We start from the raw sequence: 15,483 nt of genomic DNA, 5'->3' as shown, positions 1-15,483 counted from the left end.
AATCCCTAAATTCTTTCGATATTGTAGACTTTCTTGTAATGGAAGAGAACTTAAATAGAACAAGATAAGACAAGATGATGACAATATATAGATTTACTAATAGTCACCATCGGTGCTGTTCGTGCGAAATTAAAAAAAAAAATTAGTAGCCTATGTATTCTTCCACACTATGCTCTACATCTATGCCAAATTATGAAAATCCGTTCAGTCTAACAAATATCAGTCCAAACATAAAAACGCATTTATAATATTCGTAAGATTTATTCCGAAAATTAAACAACGGATGTACAATATACATAATAATACAGATAACATCCGTACAAGTAAAATCCCGCGCAAAACTGACAGCGCGAAAGCTTCTAAAGGCCAGCTGCGTAAAGAAGCTCAGAGACGAAGACGTGGTGAATAGCGCCCGCACACCTGCGCCTCTCCACACTTACACAACAGTACACACGATCCCGAGTTATTCATCATGAATACTCGATCAATGAGGGTTGCCATGTTGGAGGATTTACCATCTGTGTTGCACCCAAGGTTAACGATAGAATTTGCTAACAAATGTAGCAATTAAAAACATAGACGAATTGAGAACCCGCTCTTTTTAACAATTAAAAATAAAGAATATTGAGAAAACTATTTTAATTTGCAAGAAGTTTAATAAGGGCTGACCATTTGTTTTGTTTTCATTGAACTCGAGTCTTTCTATTTTTGAATCGTTTACATTTTATGGTAACCCTAAATTGAATTAAAATTTGCTCTAATGTAAGTGATACCTGTTGATGTTGGCAAAAAAATTACATAAGTACGGTTACGGCTTAGGTATTGTATGTCTAAAAATGGCTTCATACATTTTTTTTAATCTTTTACGTACTTAAAACCCTACTTATAAAGGACGTAATGTGATTCAAAATCACCGATTTGAAAGAAGTTTGCAAAAAAGTATATCGTAACAAAAAATACATTATAACGTCGTAATAATTTCAGACTGATCGTGGGTTAGAATCTATGAAAGAAACTTTAGTAATCGTCGTATTTAACAAATACTGTGATATATGAAAATATGAAATTACTAGCTTTCACCCGCGACTCTGTCCGCGAGGATACATAGCAAAAGTGAGTAGCCTACGTGTTCTTCCAAACTATCCTCTACACTACATCTGTACCAAATTTCGTCGCAATCCGTTCATACGTTTAGGCTACAAACTCTTAACAAACATCCATCAATACTTTTGCATTTATAATATTAGTGTGATACGAATAAATATTTAATGAATGAAATAAGGAACATTTTGATGGAATCAACTTTGATATAAAATAGATTATGTATTTATTTTTATCGGAACATAAGGGGCCCGCTCATTGTGTTATTCGCCCGTCGCTTCGTAGACGGAGCTCTTGTTTTTTTCCATCGTTTTGTGTTCCCCAAGGACCTGATCCCATTCCCCGCGACGCGGCGTCTCAAGCTACGCGTTATCCTTGACCTCAATCTTTATGTACACAAATCACATTCATCTCATAGTTATTGAAACATTTTTATGTCTTGCAAGATTGTGTTGGGTATCTACTAAATAATAACTTCGTAATTTATGATTACCTCAGCTAACTGATTGATATCGAAAATTGTAAGGGAGATATCATCTAAATACTTTACTTTCAAAAAGATTGGAAATTAAATAATTTTAGCATAAGCATTCTGAAGCAAAAGTTGGAAAGGCTCTTTATACATAATAGCGCCATCTAGCGATATAGCGATGTTATGTTTACAACAGTAACATTTGTAGAGGATCCGTTTTGGAGTATTTATCCGTAAGGATTCTTTAAATAAAAGCGCTAAGATGGGTATTACCCTGAGGGAGCCCTCGAGCCTAGTTACTCTTAAAAGAGGTTTAGGCTAAGCGCCATCTGCGCTGGGCCACCTCAAGCCCGGTGAATCTGTAAATGCCTCTTCAAGGCAAACAGTGACAAATCAGTCACAAAAAAAAAAGAAAAAAAATGGGTATTACGTATGCTAGTAGCTGGCATAATTGAATGAAAGCTATTGACACGTTCCAGGTATAGGCATACAAAACGTTTTGTGCCAAAAAACAAGCAATTTGTTTTTTTTTTTACTTACAAGCAAAAGGAAGGCGAGGAAGGTTCGAACGTAACATGCTCGGTACCGTGATAATTTTACTGGCACGACAGCTATTTACATTCGCTCCACGATACCAGTCTGCATATACTTATTCACATTTTGAAAATCAGAAAACAATCATAATGCTTGATTACACTTGGACAGTTGCGCAGGCTAGGCATGGATTGACCTCGCTGGGTCCAGTTAAAAACTATATTATGCCAGTCCAGTCATTGATCTGTGCTGTCCAAGATCAGTCAATTTTTCACCGTTGCAGAGAAAGGCACAGGGATTAAAATAAAACATCTTTAGAAGTGTTGCCACCGTTTATTTGAATTTTACTAAAAAAATTGAATAAAAAATATTATATTTCACCAACACGTTACGTTACTTTAGAAATGAATAATATACAGTGGTAGAAAACCCGCGCCGCTCCGCCGGTACATTATTACTATGGATATTTCAATTAATTCATTATTATAAATTACATTAACACGGGAGAGTGGTCAGTGTTGCCAGATGCCTAAAGCTACACTCACTAGCGGTGTTTAAACGCTATAAAACTACAACATTGTCTATGGAAACTATTTAATCTATTAACAAAATATAAACAAAAGTTTGATCATTCATTTAAAAACCGCTAGTTTATAGCTAAAACGTGTCTAAACTCAAAATCTACCATAATTCAATTTCGTTGTATCAAACATGACAACTATTCTGGCAGTCTAACACTTTAGATTCACATTATTCTACGATTTCATAAAATCCACATTCAAATACTGTCAGATACACCAACAGAAGCCGGTGCTAATCTTGAGACACAAAGCTAGTTTGTTTTGCGACATTCCCACACATAATTTGGCCAAACAGAGCTATCACATTCCGATACTATTCAAGCCTGTCATCGAGTCCAATTTAACACTTATATCTTAATCATTAGTAAATACACACGATGTTAGTCATAATATCTATGTCCTACAGCCAAAAGGGATTGCGTTAATGATTCAAATATACATATATAATTAGCTTGTCTGTCTGCAGTGAGGGGGGCGTGAGGGCGCGGGGTGGGGGTGCGGGGCGCCGCCCGGCTGTTTGTCTGTCTGTCTGTGTCGTGTGAGGGGCGTGTAGGGGATAGTAAGGGAGCAAGACGAGTTGTCGCCCGGCTGTTTGTCTGTATGTCTGTCTGTGTGTGTGCGGAGTGGGACGGCGCGCTGTGTAAGGTTCAGTCTCACGCTGCTCTTAATCTAATCTTCGTCTTCACCACTCTCAGACTCTGTAAAGAAATAATTACAAAATTATATTTATGCTTCAATTCTTAAGACAGGACAGTTTTGCAAGTTTATTTTTAAAGGTGCAATCATAATAGGTGCAAAATAAAGAAGATATTGCAGTTTAACATGCGTAGTTATGGCAGAAAACGTCAAAACAAACAGTTCTTTGGTTAAATAGTGTCAAAAACGTGACTGCATCACACGCGATTTCTAGGTTATTTGATATTTCATTTTTGTTCAATTTTCAATATTGAAAAATTATAGGAACATATCTACTTTTGTTGAAATCCCTAAATAATAACACAAAAACAGTAATATTGACGGACATTGTTGCACATAAAACAATTTTAACTGTATCAAAATGGCATACAAAGCAATTATGGTATGATGTAATTATGAAGTTGCAATAGAAACGTACCCTCCTCTGCGCTCTGCAGCCACTCGACAAACTTCTTCATCTGGTCGAGGAACATCACCTTGCCCTTGGAGGAGTTCGGCTCGCGGTACCACTTGAGGATCACCTCCTCCGACAGCACGTTCGTCTTGTACAGCATCAGCACCAGCTTGCTGAACGCGCGCATGAAGCTCATGTTCTCGTAGCAGTATTCCTGCACCTGTACACAACAAATAAAACATTATTAGTACTTTTAGACAACTTATTTTTTTTTATAACATAAGGTGGCAAACGAACAATCGGCCACCTGAAACCGCCAAAATGGCGAAGCGACCGCTGCCCATCTTACTAATATTATAAATGCAAAAGTTTAGATGTTTTTTGAGCTTTTAGCCTAATCTGATGAACGGATCTCTTAGTGAAATTTGGCATAGACATAGATACTTTCGAAGAACACGTAGGTTACTTTTTTTTTAAATTCAACGCGGACAAAAGATAACTTAAAAAAAACTTGCACTTTAAAATATTGAATAATTTTGGTATATTTGATGTTATTACACAAATGTTTATTACATTTTTAGTATATAAACCAGCACTTATTTTAAATAATGTCGCCAAATATGAAAAATAACGGTGTTATGAATGTATCATATCCAGAGTAAAAGAGAGCAATGTCGCTCACAATAATTATCCCCAGCTATGAATTAATATCGCACACTTCGACACCAACACGAGCACAGTACTCGGGTTGGCTCTAATCGTGTGCCACGTATTAAAACGCAATTTTAACTATACTAAAACTTGTTAACATAGAAATTGTCTAGTTTATCTTACTAATATTGTTAATGCCATAGTTCATATGGATGGATATTTGATAGTGTCTTAAAGCAGAACTGATTTCGATAAATTTGGCATAGATGTAGAGGATAGTCTGGAAGGAGACAGGCAATTTTTTCTTTGACATGGTTGGATTCGCGGTCGAAAGCTAGTATAAAACATTTTACGTCGATGTCGTTATAGAAATGCGTTCTCAGCACTAAAACCGGTACATTAGTCCCTAATGTACTGTACATTACTGAACATACAAGTGTCATTACAATGGAGATAGTGGTGGTACCTTTGTTAACAATGCGATTTCTGCTTTAGCGGAGTGTGCAAAAGCGGCAAGCAACGGCGTGTAATGCCGTAGATGCTTCGCCGCTTGTTCTGCTAGAAGTTCCTCCTTCTTGTTCCACTCGCCGCGGGACATCACGCATTGCCATATCTAAAATAAAACTTTACTGTACACCACTAACATAATTTTCAACCTAATGTTATATATGTTAGAGATCAGATTGCCACATCGACAGTGTTGGTACAACACTGGCTATACAAGTAAGAAGCACTCGAAATACTCAAGCGACAACAACTCGTAACGCCTGGTTATACCACTCCGACTCGTCATCAAGTTTCATCATTAGACATTATTTCAGTTTAAGTGTAAATAAGATAATAGTGTAATAATTACTGTTAAATTAAATAAGGTATAAAATTTCTAAATTAAAATTCCATAAATTATTAATAATTCGTCAAAATAAACACTTTCCAGTTTAAAAATAGCAATCTTACTAATATTATACACGCGAAAGGTTAGATGGTTAGACGGATATTTGTTAAAGTATGCCCCTAAAATGCTGAACACATCTTAATGAAATTAGGCATAGATATACAGCATAGTATGTAAGAAAGAACACATAGGCTTACTTTTATTTTTTGTTTAATTCCACGCAGACGAAGTTGCGGGTGAAAGCTAGTTGTATATTAAAATCATAACTGTGTAGTTCCAAATAACTTTTAATTTTTTAAACGTGTTTATGATATAAACCCTCCCTTGTCATGTGTCCTAAATGTCTTGCTAGATTACCACCAGATGTGGCAACTATGCAGTGTTGTGGTGTAGTTGTGTTGTTGGGAGTGTTGTGGTGTGGTTGTTGGGTGTTGTAGTGTTGTAGTGCAGCACTCACGATGGCGACGATCTCGTGGTCCGGTATGGCGTGCTTGTGCGCCATGTCGCGCAGCTCCTGTATGAGGTCGCGCACCGGCTTGTCCTCCGCCAGCTCGTCCAGCAGCGCCGCTGTCAGCTCGCGGCGAGCCTCCTGCATCACACATACGATATTACATTTTTTTATTAAATTTGTTAATTTGCATGCCTTGTTTAGACAGTAAGATATTATAAATAAAACCAAGTTTCATAGAACACATAACTATAAAATTCTGTCACACGCATTAGGATCAGTCTGTATTATACATGTAAGATCAACTATGTCATGGGAAAACGTAATGTGACTGGAATTATTGCGACAATTATATATTTATTAACTTTTACAGTAGTGAACATCAGTGGTGTCATAGTGTAGTGTGGAGTATTGTGGTGTTGTGTAGTGTGGTGCTTTTTGTGGTGTATTGTGCTGTTTGTGAAGTATTGTGGTATAGTGTGGAGTGTTGTAGTGTAGTGTAGTATGTTGTAGCGTGGTGTACCTGCGAGGCCTGCGCGCGGTGCAGCCGCAGCAGCTCAGCGAGGCCACGAGACGCAAACGACGCCGCCAGCACCTCCTCGCTGCGACGGTTCAGCGGCAGGAACTCCAGCAGCCTGCAACCAACGCCACTCTCAGTATACACTCTTATAACACTACAATGCGATTTTCGGAAAAAAATTGTGGTGCTTGTAGCGTCATTTATGACGTCACGGCAAGGTTACTGTGAGCCAGTACATGACGTCATCTCTCTGCCCCGAGGACAGTCGCGCGATTCAATATACTAAATCACTTATAGTCCAGGGATCTTAATAGGTCAAAAAACCTAAAATTTCATTAAAAACATCTCAATCGATGTGTTAGACGTTACTAATATTGCATATGTAAAAGTTTAGATGGATGGATGTTTCTTATAGTTTGCAGTCTAAATCTAAACTATTGGACGGATCTCAATGAAATTTGGCATAGATGTAAAGTATAGTCGGGAAGAACACATAGGCTACTTTAAATCTTTGCAAACGGAGCCGCGAGCGAAAGCCAGTCTGGTAATATTTTACTTTAAATTCAATTATTTAGATAGGTATTGTTACCTGCCCTCGAGCTGTCCCTTCTTGAGTGCGGTGACGAGTGAGGTGACGCCGCGCTCCTGCTTCACGGTGGCGAACACCTCCAGCACGAACTCCAGCGCCAGGTTGTCCTTCAGCAGGTGCTCGTTCACCAGCACCAGCAGCACCGACGGCGGTACGCACCCGTTACCTGAACACACCGCCTCGTACGTACAGACTGACTGACAGGTGGACCTTTCATAGTGTTATAGGTTACGGACAAAGTTAATACTCCATAGGCATGCTTATGACGCTAAATTGGACGTTTTTTTGTATTTATTACTATAAAAACATAGGCATAAAGTTTTTTTTTTAATATAATATGATTTAGTAGTGAAATTGAATGATTAAAAGTGCCTATAGTTAAAAATTCCCTCGCCAATTTCTAAAACGTAACCGTTATTGGTCGAAGCACGTGATAGGTAAGATTCAATCACTGTGACTTTTGATAACTGAGAACCAATCAAATACTTTGCTTGACATCTCAACACTCGGGCTTACTCCGGCCGGGTTTCATTTAGTTTTAGTGTTAAAATGCATATTCCCTATTATTGACAGTGGTGTAGTGTAGTATGGAGTAATTTTTTTTTAAATGCATGAACTGTAGGACAAGAGTTTTGCTAGTGGATTCAAAGTATACATTAAATATCGCGACATTATAAGAGCTAAAAGGATTCTTGTATCTTCTAAACTTACCAATCCATAGTGCAGTCATACGAGCCAGTTTGATGCGCTGTTGAGGTTCAAATCCTTTCAAATAAACTAGGACCTAGAATAGAGGTAAAAAACATTGTTAAAAATGAACTAAAACGACGAATATTTTGATATATTTTCATCTTACATACAAACTAAAGGTTTTTAATAACAAACCTTTTTCATTTCTTCTTCAAACATTTTTTCCAAATACTTGTACCGACGCATGAGCTTGACAAAGACCTGAAAATATTTTATTATCAGAATTTCTGCCGGAAATGAGTCATTTGTGTGTTCAAATATGATATCGTCAGAATTATACGAACGAGAAATAGTGTCCTCCACACAATGGTTCAGGACTCTAGCCATGTATTTCATCATTTAGATAAAGTACTAATTACTAAAGAAATATCTTACTAAAAAGGATTTTAAATTGCTGATTAAGGCGGTTTAGATGAATGGATGTTAGGAGTTTGTAGCCTAAACGGCTGAACGGATCTTTCAGAAATTTGGCGTTGAGGACAATCTGGAATAATACATAGGCTACTCACTCTTGTTTTTTTTTTAGTTTCACGATGACGTAGTCGCGAGCTACAGCTAGTCACTAATATAAGCAAAGATATTTCCCGTAATATGGTAAGTTTTTTCTACTACTGGTTAAACTGTACCTGTTCGAAGTTGCGCATGGTATCCATATCCTCGCTGGCGGAGAAGATGCACGTGTTGGTCTTCGGAGTCTCGCCGTCCATCGACACCGACCCGCCGGGGACTGTACACTCAGATATGTTACAAATTGCACACAGTTACAAAATCTATTACATTAGTTATTATAATCAGATATAATGAACGAACGAAAAGTTTTCATCCACATAAGTTGTTCAGGACTCTAGCCAATTTTATCATCATGTTAAAATATTAAAAACCGACATAAAACAGTTCTTTGTAGTATTTTAAACATTTCATTAATCTTTAGTACCTAGTAGTATTAGCAGGGGAGGTTCAAAAGTTAATTTAAATATCTTTTATTTGTAAATCCATTCCTGTTACAATCCTTGTCTATGCGAGAAACAGTCGCTAAGTGGTACATATCTAATTGTTTGTAAGGGAAGGCAGAGTTTGAACGGTATGATCCATTTTTTCTATAAATAGCACACCACGGATTTATACGACTATACAAGTCAATGATGTTTCAAAAGGTGTATGTAGGGGGGTCTAGATATATTATAACTTACGCAGCAGGCCGCCGGCGATGAGCACGTCAAAGATGACCTCCCCATAGCGGCGGTAGTCGAGTTTGGAGCCGGCGGCGTCTAGGAACTTGTACGCCGCCTCCAGATCACCGCCGGCGCGCTCCAACCCTTGCACCAGCGCGTCGCGGAACCCGTTAGGGTCGTATTTCTCTTTCTCATCTGGCAACAAAGAATTATAAACATTAAAATCAACTTGTTATAAACATCAATGTTTAAAATACGGTAGTTTTGTAACTTAAAAGATCCAACCCATTTTGTATTCAGTGGATTGCCAATAACAATCCATACGTAAACTGACTAAAGTATGGCTAAAGGTTCAATTTTAAACTTTGAATTTGTGCGGAAAATATTTCAATAATAAATAATTAAAATATATTGATAAAATAACAATATATAGTCGTCTAAATAAGAAGGTAACCGTGAATATTATGAAAACACAGCTATAAATATCATCCAAGTAACAGTTTTATATCAGAGTTTCTGTCGACATATTTTCCTTATGAATAGGGTCAACTACAATATCACAAATGGAGGCAATAACTATAAATCCCCGTCCCTTCCTTTGAATCAATACCAGCATACTATGCACATAGTCAAGGAATTATATTCACTTTCCATTGAGGATTTAATATTGAACAGTGAAATGGTATAAGAATTTAGATGTCAACCAAATGGAAAGGATATAAGCGTCCTCGATTATTCCATATTACAAATCTGACTGTCTTTTGTTTAGAACACAGTATAAAGGGCATTAGAAAGGTCTAGATGGATCTAGATTGAACAATACCGCGTTATATAAGTAAATCATAAATTCAATGGACATACCTACGTCAAGCGACCTACGCTACAAACACCGTCTGCGTTACGTCAAACTTAGGGTGACAATGGTATTAGTGAATCGAGTCTAAACTCAATTTTCTTAGTATATTTTTGACTCAACTATCGCACAACTGTAGTGTGATTGTCGATTGTTTCGCAGCCCATTCAACTGTTCAATTACACAACTAAAATCGAGTAATATGCGCACCTCCATAAAGGCTTATAGGAATCAAAAGTTGTTCGCGCGCTCTTACTGTTCACCTACTTTATAACTTAGAGCTTGAGATAGTAAGAAAAAACGAGTTATTTCTACTTCAGACTTTATTTCTGTGAAATGACTGTCTTCCTTTAGACAACGAGCTGCGGCAAGAATAGTTCTTACTTCTAAAATTTGTCAAAGTACTAATCATTTGGTCACCCTACTATTGTATTAGATATGGCTTGAAAGTACATTACGTCACCTTGCGAACCTTTGAGCTGAACCTACCGGCCGCGACCGCTAGACGCTACTGTCCTACATATAATTCCTATAAAACGTGACTTACTAGCCATGGCATATCTTCAAGATTTAGAAAAAATAATATTAACATCAATTTACACAAAATTAAAGTCCTTTTATACTGCTAAAATAACATTATGATATAGACCCATCTGATCTATACCATTATAAAGGTGACCACACACTAGTCTGTGCGAAATTACAAAACACACCTATGTATCAAAATAAATTATCAAATAGTACCTTAACTATTCATAATTCATTAAAACCACTTGGAGTTAGTGTTTTGCGTTGTAGAAAAAATGAAGTTATTTTTGGTTAACAATAGTGTGTTCCTGCCTCTACGCTCTCCGTAAATAGTCTCAATTAGCACAAACACATTTGCGGTAACATTATAATTAACTAGTTTCTACGGAAATAATTCTTTACGTTTTGGACAAATAAAGTCAAGGACGAGACGAGACATTGGAAGAAAGATTTGGCAACATTCAACAAGGTCGTACAAAAAATTACAAGCACTTGGATCTACGAATATCTAATTCCTTTGACAAAGAGTTAATAAAATAAAATTTAATAATTTCTATCAGATATATATCAGAAAGGTATTGAACTCAAGAATTTAAAAAAATATTGGCGGGAATAATTGTGAACAATACAAAGATGGCGGATGGCGCGAACGACAGATAAAATGGCGCCGATGTGACATTGAGGTACAATGACACTTCCTTGTTCACCGGGTAGATAACAAACGCAATATAAACCTTGGCTAATAATTATTCGAAGGTTAAAGTTTTTACAACTTGCAAACAGAAAAAAAATTACCTGTACACTCCGCAGACCCATGCGATTTAGTACAATGAATTTTGAAGATCAAATGCTTTTTAAAAAAACAGATTTCAAAAGAACTATGACGACACAATACAAAATGAAGTACAAGAACGAACTAAAAGACGAGTAGGGTAGGCAGAAAAAAAGACTAAAGCCAACTGACATTCATAACCAAATAACCCTATACGAATATAACGAAATACTCAAATGGCCTTTGCGAATCAATACAACTTATATAAGGTGACCCATTTGCAACTATTTAGATAACCCAATTCCGTAACTTTTAGAACCAAACGTAGATATAGACTGTATGCACGAGTTGCGCAACTTTATGGCAAAAAAATAAGACCACCTGACGCTGCAATTGTGAAATATTACTTAAATTACGACCTACTTACTTATCACGTTGTAAGCATTTTCAGCTACTATAAGTAACCTCGATTATTTAAAAGTGGAAAAAAAAATGTTTTAGAATATTCACGTGGTATTTTGGATGCGTAATTAACCAATATAATCACTCGCATTTTCTTTAACTGAGAAAGAATAACGACCAAATACTGAAAAGCGCTATTCCAAATTCCATTAAAATGTATAACCGATTATGGAGCCCGCCACAAACGCTATTTACAACTTACAGTATTAAAAAGCCTAACTATTCAGTTAAAAGTGGGCATTTTTAGGCAATACTTAATGTAACAATTAAAATTTTCCCTTCACACAGTTTAAGTTAACAGTCCACTTAACCTGAACGTCTGTACCCAACTTAAGTAGAGCTAACAAAGTAAATGGTTAATCTTAGTTTCTGTATCTTGCCAAATGAAAAAATAGCCGATTAAAAAAAACAGAATCAGTATACAGACAATATATGTCAGATCGTATTCAGCGAATTTCAGAATGCATAAGCAATGAATAGCAGTATGGAGCGAGCATAAATATTCAAGGCTTCCCAGGGGACAACGGTGGACTTTGACACCAGTGGAAATTTCCACTACTAAATGGAATATATGACATCAAATTCACTATAAAACTTTGTGCTTTGTTATAAAAGCAGGACATATTAGAGTTTGCAATAACAAAAAAATTAGGCAACACTTTAGCACTTGTAATAATTGACTCAAATATGATGGCTGATAGAAATGTATGGAAGACCAGTACATACTGGGCTGACAAGGGCAAGATTGCTGTCTTAGTAGTTACAAGACAGTATAATTTACCACTAAGTTTATAGTCTTAACAAAGTAATCCTATAAAATAAAGTATTGTAAAATATGCATTTAATAAGACAGACATCTCGACAAGCAGAGAAATATATGCAGATAAATACAATTGAATTTGTTTATCTTGGTACATAACATAAAAACATGTTTATGTAATAAACAATTGTCTCTGTCACAACATGTTATTTACATTTAATTTCTTACAAGATATTTATTGAATACATTATTTACTATATTTTAAAATACTGTTTGTCTTAGATCCTACTTTATTTAATTTGAATTTTACAGACTGGTGTTTTTTACTGCAAATTACCACTAGAAAACAAAATTACCATTATATAAGCTTGTACTTTCTAACTGTTAATATTATAATGAAAGATTTGTGTTTTAGTATGCAATAAATAAACTAAGAAATTACTGGACTAATTAAATAAATCCCTATACCAATAGAAAGCTACCCGCAAGTCTAAGTTAGTTATATTACTAGATTTATCGGGCAGATAAAAAACAAAGTATAATAAAAGACTAGTCATTTTGACCATAAATGTAATTTTTTTTTAAAGAACCATTTACGTTTTAATCCATTTCCCTTATCTAAAAACATTGTAGAGAATCTAAAAAACAGTTTACCTTACAGTATTATTAAACCAGTTTAAATAGCATTTTCCTTATATTTGCTGTTTGGTTAGCAATTGCAGATCTGACTTCCAAGCAGGCATCTAATTTTTTCATAAAATACTGCATTTTACTTTATTTGCGGCCGTTATATTTAGTACAATAGATATTTTAGATATATGTTTATGGATGGATGTTTGTTACTATGTATCTCCAAATTTACATAATAGATATACATTAAATTTGTCACAGATGTCAAACATAGTCTAGACTAGTGATTCTCAACCACTGTGCTGCAGCAATTTTGTGTGCCACCAAATTTTGCATATTTTTGTCACGAACTATTTATGCAGTGTGTAGTAAGTAAATGATTTCCATCTTCTTTGTGTGCCATCAAATTTTGAAATCGTTAAATATGTGCCGCAACAGAAAAGGTTGAAAATCACTGGTCTAGACAAACACATAACCTTTTTTTACTCTGGACTAGCTGTTCCCATGCAACTTCATCCACATAAAGTTATAAAAATTTCATTTTATTGTTCACATTTGTCAAATTATCATTCAAAAAAAGTTATTCAAAAATATGCTGTGATTACCGACATCTTAGGCAACAAAGAAATGCATGTTTACACTTTATTTTATTAGTATAGATAGAATCACAGGTAAATGATAGTATGATACTTAAAATTCATGTTTTAGTATTTTTTTATTTGTTGCTAAAAAGATTACAAGACTACAGAAATTGTTTTTGCAAGTAAATATAATGTTTGAAAATAATATGCAAGCACTTAATAAATTCCTCAATTGATATTATTCAAATAATCATAAAGCAATGAAAAAGGTCATTGTTCTCACTTTAGGTCAGTCACCTTTGTCAAATTATTACTCATACAAATTATTTATGTACTAAAAAAACAAACTAGATATAAATATAACTCAAGTTTTTTTTAATTTTGCCTTTTTAGTGTAATATAGCTAAAAAAAGTCAACATTTCAGATAATGTAGTTTTCTAATGGCAAAATAATTTTCGAAAAATCCAGCTGGTAGTTTAGTAATTACATTTAAAAATACAAATCTTGTCTATTATTATAGACTAGCTTTCGCCCGCGACTCCGTCTGCGTGGAATAAAAAAAAACAAAAGTGTAGTAGCCTGTGTGTTCTTCTAGACTATCTTCCACATCTATACCAAATTTTATCGAAATCCGTTCAGCCATTTATGCTACAAACTCTAACAAACATCCATCCATCCACACTTCCGCATTTATAACATGTGTAAGAAGTAAGATTACATTATATTGTCTACATAAATTATTATTTATCAACAATTTTGGATTTTGTGCAACAGATATATTTTTCAATTTGAACTATTTTATGTATTTCTATAACACATTTATGTGTCAATAATCCTTTTTATATGATACTAGCTGTTGCTTGCGACTTCGCCCATGTAAAATAAAAAAATATAGCTTATGTTACAGATAAATTACCATTCTAACTGTCAAAGAATTTTTAAAATCGGCCCAGTATTTGAGTTATTTCAATACATACAAAAAAAAATATTTCCAAATAGTATTAGTATAGATAAGTGAAAAAAACAAAACATGAATCAACATGTTACTTACCTCAAAACAATTAATTTAAGGAAACATGTATTATCATATAGACAATAAATATATTATCAACAAGCCTGCATGTTGAGAATGACACATTTATAATCTTAAGATACCGGAAGACGAATACAATGAAATAGTTTGTTTGACATTTAAGGTTAGTTTGAAATACATATCTAAAGATAAAATTAAACAAGGTGTTAGCAGTATTGAAACTCACCTCTTTTTCTGGTCTTGATCCGTTGACCCGATAATACTGGTTTTTCTACCTTCTGACTCATACAATATATTGCTGAAACCAAACACACGTGGCATTAGGAACGTAGGTAATGTAGAAAGGCAGGCAGGGACCCGTTACCCGTTGTAGGGTCATCGCCCGCCTGCGCCCCCGATTCCACAGGCGGTCACCATCTGCTCAATAAAACCACCAAATACTCATGGCGAACGATACTTACTTCAGATAGAAATGTAATAAACTAGAAAACTCTGACTTAAGTAAAGAAATTTTTACTCCAATAAACTTTTTGTTCTATGACTCAGCAAGGACTATACCGCGTGATTTTTAATACAACACGGAATGTGATACACGACTACTAATATTCTAAGTATGCACTTATACTCACGTAGTGACAGGTTACGTAGGAGCCTTTTACTCCTTTTGCGAGTTCTCTCGGACTGCGCCTGTTCAGAAAAGAAAGAAACGCTGCAACGATCTCTATTCCCTCGAGAACTAGAGACAACGTGTATGGAGTCACCGGATGTCCGGTAGTTTAGATCACGAATATCGATTTAAATATTCTCTCACCGTCTATTTTTCTAATAGTTTGCAAATGTTTCAAACGAAATAAAAGGTATTTTTGAAAATAAATGTCTAAGTGGTATTGCAGACAAAACCAATAAAACGTTAGTTGTAAGACAACACAAAAATAAATATTTATTGTTGCTGTTCTTTCGAAATTATTATTTCGTGTTTTAATCAGTTCAAGTTTTACTTAAATTTAAACACACTATTTTTAAAAAATAACACAATAATTTGTTGAATTTTTTACCACTT

General features: G+C 35.2%; 1 protein-coding gene across 1 annotated transcript; it reads right to left on the bottom strand.

Annotated features, from left to right (window-relative positions):
- Positions 1-2,420: 2,420 nt before the first annotated feature.
- On the bottom strand, positions 2,421-15,316 carry LOC106110162 (protein krasavietz). Its single transcript, XM_013291882.1, has 12 exons — positions 15,053-15,316; positions 14,650-14,721; positions 8,822-8,998; positions 8,258-8,358; positions 7,767-7,832; positions 7,593-7,665; positions 6,882-7,047; positions 6,296-6,407; positions 5,782-5,913; positions 4,896-5,042; positions 3,803-3,998; positions 2,421-3,386 (listed from the first exon to the last, which is right to left on the bottom strand). The coding sequence occupies exons 2-12, from the start codon at positions 14,708-14,710 to the stop codon at positions 3,358-3,360; spliced, it is 1,260 nt and encodes a 419-aa protein (XP_013147336.1). The 5' UTR covers positions 14,711-14,721; positions 15,053-15,316; the 3' UTR covers positions 2,421-3,357.
- Positions 15,317-15,483: the final 167 nt, after the last annotated feature.

The sequence above is a fragment of the Papilio polytes genome, unplaced genomic scaffold, assembly GCF_000836215.1.
Source record: "Papilio polytes unplaced genomic scaffold, Ppol_1.0 DF820844.1, whole genome shotgun sequence".
Taxonomy (NCBI): domain Eukaryota; kingdom Metazoa; phylum Arthropoda; class Insecta; order Lepidoptera; family Papilionidae; genus Papilio; species Papilio polytes.
This window is presented reverse-complemented; position numbering and strand designations above follow the sequence as displayed.